Source organism: Electrona antarctica (genome assembly GCF_951216825.1).
Source record: "Electrona antarctica genome assembly, chromosome: 14".
Classification (NCBI taxonomy): domain Eukaryota; kingdom Metazoa; phylum Chordata; class Actinopteri; order Myctophiformes; family Myctophidae; genus Electrona; species Electrona antarctica.
This window is the reverse complement of record NC_136795.1, coordinates 3,623,236-3,632,111: the sequence shown is the minus strand read 5'-3', so window position 1 is coordinate 3,632,111 and position 8,876 is coordinate 3,623,236. Positions and strand designations below refer to the sequence as shown.

Sequence of the window (8,876 nt, the reverse complement as noted above, 5' to 3'; positions counted from 1 at the left end):
ATGCCGTACAAAGGAGAGTGCGGGGATGATGTGGACCCCATGCCATTCCTGGCCCCACCTGAGAAGGAGCGCCTGGAGGCCATGAGTAAGCCGTACGACATCAAGCGCTCCTGCTGGATCAAAGACGAGAAGACGGCCTTCGTCGCTGCCGAGGTTCAGTCCGAGGAGGACGGGGACAAAGTCACCGTCAAGACCTGCAAGAACACGGTAAGATTTATAATGTTGTTGTAATCAGGGACGTGCACACATAGACATCAAAGGGGGGGCTTCAGCCCGGCCCTGCCCTTTTTTTTTAAAGATTTGTTTTGGGGCTTTTTATGCCTTTTTATTGATAGTGAACAGTAGTTAGAAAGGAAAGGGGGAGAGAGATGGGGAGTGACACGCGGCAAAAAGGCCGTCGGGCTCGGGAGTCGAGCCCGCGGCACGCCGTCCGGCTGGTTTGGCAGCCTAGGTGCCCAGACGGTTGAGCTAATCATCCGGGCCCGGCCCTGCCCTTTTACCCGTCTGTAAAACAACTGCCCTTTCCAGACCACGAATGCAGCATTTACTGATGGTGAAAGAAATGCAAATGCCACTCCTTTCCTTCCATGCCATGCCGGAAGGCAGCGTTCAAGTCTCCTGAACTTGAACACAGTATTTTGCGTTGAACTAATTTGTTTCTAAATCCATGTCGTTATCCATATGGCATCTCCACTAGATAAAGAGTGCTGGGTTGCCCCCCGAAAATAGCTGATCTACAATCTCTCAACGCGTGGCAGCGCGACGTGTTGAGAGCTTGTTGATCTGCTAGTTTCGCATTTTTTTGTTCAAAAGTGCCCCTCTTACGGATTTCAGCCCCTGCCACTCTCTGCACGTCCCTGGTTGTGAACAGATTCTGAGCTAAAACAGGGCGCTTCCGACCTCCCCTTTTTGCAAATGGGTTCCCAGATTGATAAAGTTGTGAAAGTATATGAACCACATTAGTCCTAGTTATAGGCTATAATATACGGTGTCACATCATGACACGTTGTGATCTTGTAGATCTGCTATTTTAACTATTTTTTAACATTTAAAAAAAAAACTTTCGGCGATAATGTCATGGTCCAAATATGGAAAGTGGGTAACATTATGCTCCTGTTATAATTAGACAGATTTTAAGGTGTTTTATAAGGTTATAATTAAACTTGATGAAAGCAATCAACCTATCATACAAAGTTATCAGCCATTGTAATTTTGGAACATTAAAAAAATAATCCCACACTTAGTATTTCTTTTGTTCTGCAATAATGCAAGCTTTATTGAGGGTGTACTCCGTGCTTTACCCTGTAGTCTGTAACTAAATGCTGTGCTGCCTCTGGCAACTGAAAGGTGTTTTTTAATCTTTATCTTATATCTTATTATCCCATTTAGGCCTGACATCGAAAAAAACAAAAGTCTTCTAAATCCTGACAGTTTTCTGAAATACCTCATGTTTCTGTATCAGTGGTGCTCACTATTTCATGTCAAGGACCCCAAAAATGAATAGGCCACCGACCCCCATCTGAAAATGAATGTTGTTCCAGGAACCCCTCAGAAGCAAAGATTTGAGTTTAAAAAAACGTTTGCTCTGAGAGTTCATAGTTCATAGCGCGGCACTCGGTGCCGCACTATGAGCTTGTAGATCTGCTATTTTTCAATAGCTAAAGTATAACATATAACACCAAAAGGGGTTCCCGCCCAGAATGGGTTTTTAATAAACCATCTCATTCTCTGCCTATACAGACGGTGACGTTGAAGAAGGACGACATTCAGCAGATGAACCCTCCTAAGTTCTACCAGGCCAGCGACATGGCCAACCTCACCTTCCTCAACGAGGCCAGCGTTTTGGAAAACCTGCGCAGCCGCTACGCTAACATGAGGATCTATGTAAGGTCCCCGAGCAGCACACAGCTAATATCAGCCGCTACGCTAACATGAGGATCTATGTAAGGTCCCCCAGCAGCACACAGCTAATATCAGCCGCTACGCTAACATGAGGATCTATGTAAGGTCCTCCAGCAGCACACAGCTAATATCAGCCGCTACGCTAACATGAGGATCTATGTAAGGTCCCCGAGCAGCACACAACTAATATCAGCCGCTACGCTAACATGAGGATCTATGTAAGGTCCCCCAGCAGCACACAACTAATATCAGCCGCTACGCTAACATGAGGATCTATGTAAGGTCCTCCAGCAGCACACAACTAATATCAGCCGCTACGCTAACATGAGGATCTATGTAAGGTCCTCCAGCAGCACACAGCTAATATCAGCCGCTACGCTAACATGAGGATCTATGTAAGGTCCTCCAGCAGCACACAACTAATATCAGCCGCTACGCTAACATGAGGATCTATGTAAGGTCCTCCAGCAGCACACAACTAATATCAGCCGCTACGCTAACATGAGGATCTATGTAAGGCCCCCCAGCAGCACACAACTAATATCAGCCGCTACGCTAACATGAGGATCTATGTAAGGCCCCCGAGCAGCACACAACTAATATCAGCCGCTACGCTAACATGAGGATCTATGTAAGGTCCCCGAGCAGCACACAGCTAATATCAGCCGCTACGCTAACATGAGGATCTATGTAAGGTCCCCGAGCAGCACACAGCTAATATCAGCCGCTACGCTAACATGAGGATCTATGTAAGGTCCTCCAGCAGCACACAACTAATATCACATGCTACGCTAACATGAGGATCTATGTAAGGTCCTCCAGCAGCACACAGCTAATATCAGCCGCTACGCTAACATGAGGATCTATGTAAGGCCCCCAGCAGCACACAGCTAATATCAGCCGCTACGCTAACATGAGGATCTATGTAAGGTCCCCGAGCAGCACACAGCTAATATCAGCCGCTACGCTAACATGAGGATCTATGTAAGGTCCTCCAGCAGCACACAACTAATATCACATGCTACGCTAACATGAGGATCTATGTAAGGTCCTCCAGCAGCACACAGCTAATATCAGCCGCTACGCTAACATGAGGATCTATGTAAGGCCCCCAGCAGCACACAGCTAATATCAGCCGCTACGCTAACATGAGGATCTATGTAAGGCCCCCGAGCAGCACACAACTAATATCAGCCGCTACGCTAACATGAGGATCTATGTAAGGCCCCCGAGCAGCACACAACTAATATCAGCCGCTACGCTAACATGAGGATCTATGTAAGGTCCTCCAGCAGCACACAGCTAATATCACATGCTACGCTAACATGAGGATCTATGTAAGGTCCCCCAGCAGCACACAGCTAATATCAGCCGCTACGCTAACATGAGGATCTATGTAAGGTCCTCCAGCAGCACACAGCTAATATCACATGCTACGCTAACATGAGGATCTATGTAAGGTCCCCGAGCAGCACACAGCTAATATCAGCCGCTACGCTAACATGAGGATCTATGTAAGGTCCCCCAGCAGCACACAGCTAATATTCAAGCACTGTGCCGCGCTATGAGTTTGTAGATCTGCTATTTTTCAATAGCTAAAGCATAACATAATGCTTTATGCACTGCAGCGGAAAAGTTACACATTCATTAAATCAGTGTTGTTTTCGTCTAAGACTATGAAACCAAGGCCCAGGCGGTGGCGTAACCGTCTGGGCACCCGACTGGTAATCCAGTCGCAGTGTGCCGCGGGTTCGACTCCCGAGCCCGACACGGCCTTTACTGCATGTCTTCCCCCATCTCTCTCCCGTTTCCTGTCAGCCTACTGTCTGTCCCTTCAAAAACCAATAAAAGGCGTAAGCCGCAAAAAAATATCTTAAAAAAAAAAAGACTATGAAACCAAGACGAACAATGTTCGTCGACTATACCTTTTTTCACTGACGAAAACTAAATGAAAACTAAGCTATGATGACTAAAACTATAAGACTAAATATACTGACAATTTCGTCAACAAATAAAAACTAGACTAAAATATTAGGAAGGGACTAGAGGACAAGAGATCCAGTATGTCATTTTACAATTAGGTGTATGCTGAAAATAGCCGATCTACAAGCCCACAACGAGTTGCAACGTGGCCCGTTGTGAGCTTGTAGATCGGCTATTACGACAGCATCAAGGTCCGCCAAAATACATTTTAGTCGACTAAAATCGTATGATATTTAGTCGACTAAAACTAGACTAACACTAAAACATTCCGGGTGACTAAAATGTGACTGAAACTAAATTAAAACTATATTGAAGAGACTACGACTAAAACTAAAATCAAAATGTGCTGTCAAAAACAACACTGAATTAAAAATGCTATTGTATATTTGATATGGGTCTTTTTGTATATTTCTGGTGGGTCTACTTGACACACACAGGGATACACAGGACACAGGGAAAGGGAAAGAGATTGAGAGAGAGAGAGGGGATTAAATTGCTATAACCAGGACCAGGTCATGACCTAAATCTAAACGTGTGACTTTACAAGCACACAAAGAACCCCTTTTCCACCAGCTGGTTCCCAATGGGAACCGGTTCACTTCTTTTTGTAAGTAAATTAATACATGATAACCCTTCCACAGTAGTAGCTTTTTCATATTTTTGATTATTTCTCATATTTTCCTATACATAATGCCTCATTTGCATATTTAAAAATGTAAAATTTGTAATACAATAAATCATTGCCTTCGTGTAAGTACTCAATTGGGGAAGTTTCATGGTGATTAGGTGATAACAATCTAATAGGTACGGTTTTGCCCACTCAATTCATAATAGAGGGTGTGACATCATCATCATCATACCCTAAAATTTTGCGGGAATGCCTACTGAGTGGCAAAAAACGTCTTTCTGGCCTTGACAGCCCATACATCCACACAGAGAAGTCCTATTTGATTGCATTAAATTACTTTAAACAACATTAAATTCACAGACCTACTCAGGCCTCTTCTGTGTGACCATCAACCCTTATACAAGTGTCTGTGTCTCCTCCTCCAACATACAGACCTATTCAGGCCTCTTCTGTGTGACCATCAACCCGTACAAGTGGCTTCCAATCTACGGCGCCAAGGTGGCCCAGATCTACAAGGGCAGGAAACGCAACGAGGTTCCTCCTCACCTGTTCTCCATCTCCGACAACGCCTACCACGACATGATGATGGGTGAGGAGCAGGGCCGGTCCTGAGCAATCTGGCGCCCCAGGCGGGATTCTTCTTTTGAAATAGCCGATCTACAAGCTCACAATGCGTCGCGATGCGACACATTGTGAGCTTGTGAGTTAACTATCAATAAAGCCATAAAAAGCCCCAAAACAAATCTAAGAACAATAAATAAATACATAAATAAATACAATCTCCACAGTAACTATAACTAAAGTTTTCAAATAAATGTAGTGGAGTAAAAGTACAATATTTGGATCCAAAATGTAGTGAAGTAGAAGTGAAAGTTTAAAAAAAAGTACAAATTCCTCAAAATTGTACTTAAGTACAGTATACTTAAGTAAATGTATTTAGTTACTTTCCACCACTGGGAAAGGAGGGGCGGGGGGGGTTTAAGTGATTGAGAGACAAGGCTGTTGAACATTCTGCTGCTTGTAAGGAGTTCACGGAGGCCAGACAACAACATCATATAGGCTATGGATGGATGGCGGCAACAGAGAAATACACAAGGGAGGTTGTTGTAAAGAAGAAGGGTTGGGGGGGGGGGGGGGGGGGGGTATGAGATGAGATAAATATGTCATTGGCAGAGCTGATGGCTAGAGGGTGAGGTCGGTGCATGTTTGGGAATTATTATTGGGCTGCATGCTGCGTGGTGATTTGTCCAGGGAGCGGAAAAAATACGTTTGGAAGTCGTTATGTGGTCTCCAGGGAGGGATCACACCTGTCTGGCCTGTCTACAGCGCGCTAGCATCGCCCTGTCTGCGCGCGCTATAGCATCGCCCTGTCTGCGCGCGCTAGCATCGCTACGACAGGCCTTTTGCTGAGTGAGGATAGGAAGCGTCAACGAGCCGCCTCGGATCGGCTCAAGAAGAAATCATTCAGTAATTATCCATCTGTCCTTTTAACTCGTTCTAGACGGGGGAACGCCCCTTTTTGGGTGTTTTTTAAAGCATTATGTTATGCTTTAGCTGTTGAAAAATAGCAGATCTGCTATTTTTTTGAAAAAAATCCTGAAATTGTGGCGTAAATCTGGAAAATGTATATTCTTTCAGAGCGAACGTTCTTAACTCAAATCTTTGCTTCTGGTGGGGGTCCCTGAAACAACACATTTTCAGATGGGGAGGTCGGCGGCCAATTACGTATATTTTTTGGGGGTCCTTGACATGAAAAAGGTTGAGCACCACTGACATAGAAACACAGGTTTTTCATAAAACTTTTTTGTAGAATCGTCGTCAGGTCTAAATGGGTTAATGCCCTCTCCTCTCTCTCTCTCTCTCTCTCCTTTCTCTGATTCGTCACCACAGAGCATGAAAACCAGTCTATGCTGATCACGTAAGTGAAATGCTCTGTTCCATCACATGCACAAAGAACCTTTTGACTTGGACTTTAGCATCTGTTACGACCTAAGCCTGGCCTAAAGGTATAGGATAAGTGATATTTATTTTATAAAATAATTCTCAAATAAATAGCTCTATATTCTAATAGAGTATAATAGTGTTTGTTCAGGAGTCACCCTGTCTCTCCCGCTCTTTCGTGAACAGAACATGCATTTTCAGCCAGGTCAAAATACCAATCCAATCGGGAGAGAGAACTCACACGGGACACGGATGAAGCAGAATGAGTACTCTCTCCTGATTGGCTGAAATTGGCAAAACACCTGAAAATGTATTATCTTATCTGTTAACGAGCTGGAGAGACTGCAGGAGACTTTGTTTAAAAAAAATAATCACTTACCCTACCTTTAAGATCAGACTTAACCTGATCTTCATTAACCTGCCTCATTCATATTTATGAGTATAATGCAGGGGTTTTCAACTGATTATGAACCAGGGACCAACCACTGTTGTGTTGGGAGGAGGGGGATATGGGCGTGGCCGCGTGGGGGTGTGGGGGGAAATTACCCTTCCATATTAAACTCATGATTCTATTCATTGCAACTTGATGAGCAGTGAGTAGACATTACATTGAGTATATGGGCACATTTCTTTATAATGGTGACTCAATCAGGCAATCCGATATACCTACTTTCCCTTGAAATTCTAACTCCCTTTTCTGTGGAAGTTCTTGGCGTCCGACTTCCCAGTAACTGACAACATTGACGTGTCATCGTACGCCTACAGAATACTTTCCTACGTACTAAATGCATGGTCAGGGACCACATGCCATACCACCAGTGGTCCTCGGACCACCAGTTGAAAACCCATGGTATAATGTATGAAATTAAACCAATCAGGGATCAATAATATTTTATGTTATGAATGTTCCGAAATGTAAGTCAGGTGGCACTTTCTATGAAGCCAATGTCGACAATGCATTATTAACACACTTATAATCCCCCCCCCCACAGTGGAGAATCTGGTGCCGGGAAAACTGAGAACACTAAAAAAGTTATCCAGTATTTTGCCAATGTTGGAGCAACCGGGAACAAAGTGTCGGACTCCAAGGCAAGTGTTTTAGTGTGTGTGTGTGTGTGTGTGTGTGTGTGTGTGTGTGTGTGTGTGTGTGTGTGTGTGTCTGTGTGTGTGCGTGTGCGTGCTCACGCTTTAAACTGAAATTGTTTGCTATATCCTTTTGTTGTCTTAAAGACGAGCGTGCCTATATGTCGAAAGATAAAAAGTGTGATCTGTCAGCATTGCTTTTTTTTCACATTTCTAAAGAAGAAGAGCTTCTTCTTCATTTGAGGCCTGTGTGCACAACAGTACAGTACTGTGTGTGTACAACAGTACAAGCCAACCCAAGTAGAGACCTGTAAAGGAGCATTTGACTGTCGATTTCATCGACTAAAACTAAGAATAAAAATGGTTGTCGACTACTACAGTGTAGTGTACCTTTTTCCACTGACGAAAACTGAATGGAAACTAAATGAAAACTAAGCTATGATGACTATAACTAAATATACTGACAATTTCGTCAACAAATAAAAACTAGACTAAAATGTTAAGAAGAGATCCAGTATAAGTCATTTTACACTTGGTTGCATGCTGAAAATAGCCGATCTGCAACGCGTTGTGAGCTTGTAGATCGGCTATTTTCAGCTAGTGTAAAAACAGCAATTACGATGGCATCAAGGCCCACCAAAATATATTTTAGTCGACTAAATCAACTGTAGATTTAGTTCATTTGTACACTCTCAGAGTTAAAATAACATTGATTTTACAATATAAATCAGGGGTCCGAGAGATAGAAATGCCATTAAATGGGGGGGTCCGTATAGACTAATGCATGTCAAACTGGGGGTCCTTGAAATTAAACGGGTTGAGAATCACTGCTAGAGCTGTAAAAATCTTCTCTTATGGGGGGTCTCTGGCATATCTCATGAAATCCGTGGTCCGTGGGCTGATTAGTGTCAATTTGGGGGTCCTTGACATGACAAAGTTTGGGAACCACTTCTCTAGAAGACCACTCACACACTCGTGTGATCTATAGGGTTCTCTAGGTCTAGAAGACCAGATCATCCAAGCCAACCCAGTCCTTGAGGCCTTTGGCAACGCCAAGACCACCAGGAACAACAACTCATCACGCTTTGTAAGGACACACACACACACACACACACACACACACACACACACACACACACACACACACACACACACACACACACACACACACACACACACACACACACACACACACACACACACACTCTTTGCCTATTTGATGCCGTCACAGTGAATGCCAGAATGTGACATTTAATACAAACGCTTAATCCTCAACAAATACAATTCCTGTGTTTTTGTCTTTCTGGATTCCAGGGAAAGTTTATCCGCATCCACTTTG

At 43.8% G+C, this 8,876-nt stretch overlaps 1 protein-coding gene across 1 annotated transcript in view; it reads left to right on the top strand.

Annotated features, from left to right (window-relative positions):
* LOC306936284 (myosin-16-like) overlaps window positions 1-8,876 on the top strand; it is a gene marked incomplete at both ends in the record, with an annotated part of 52,867 nt that continues 43,991 nt past the window's right edge. The window contains 7 exons of the mRNA XM_079519773.1: window positions 1-207; window positions 1,741-1,884; window positions 4,946-5,102; window positions 6,404-6,431; window positions 7,447-7,547; window positions 8,536-8,624; window positions 8,852-8,876. The exon at window positions 8,852-8,876 is cut by the window's right edge and continues 39 nt beyond it. Of these exons, the coding sequence (XP_079375899.1) occupies window positions 1-207; window positions 1,741-1,884; window positions 4,946-5,102; window positions 6,404-6,431; window positions 7,447-7,547; window positions 8,536-8,624; window positions 8,852-8,876 (751 nt within the window). The remainder of the gene's footprint in view (window positions 208-1,740; window positions 1,885-4,945; window positions 5,103-6,403; window positions 6,432-7,446; window positions 7,548-8,535; window positions 8,625-8,851) is intronic.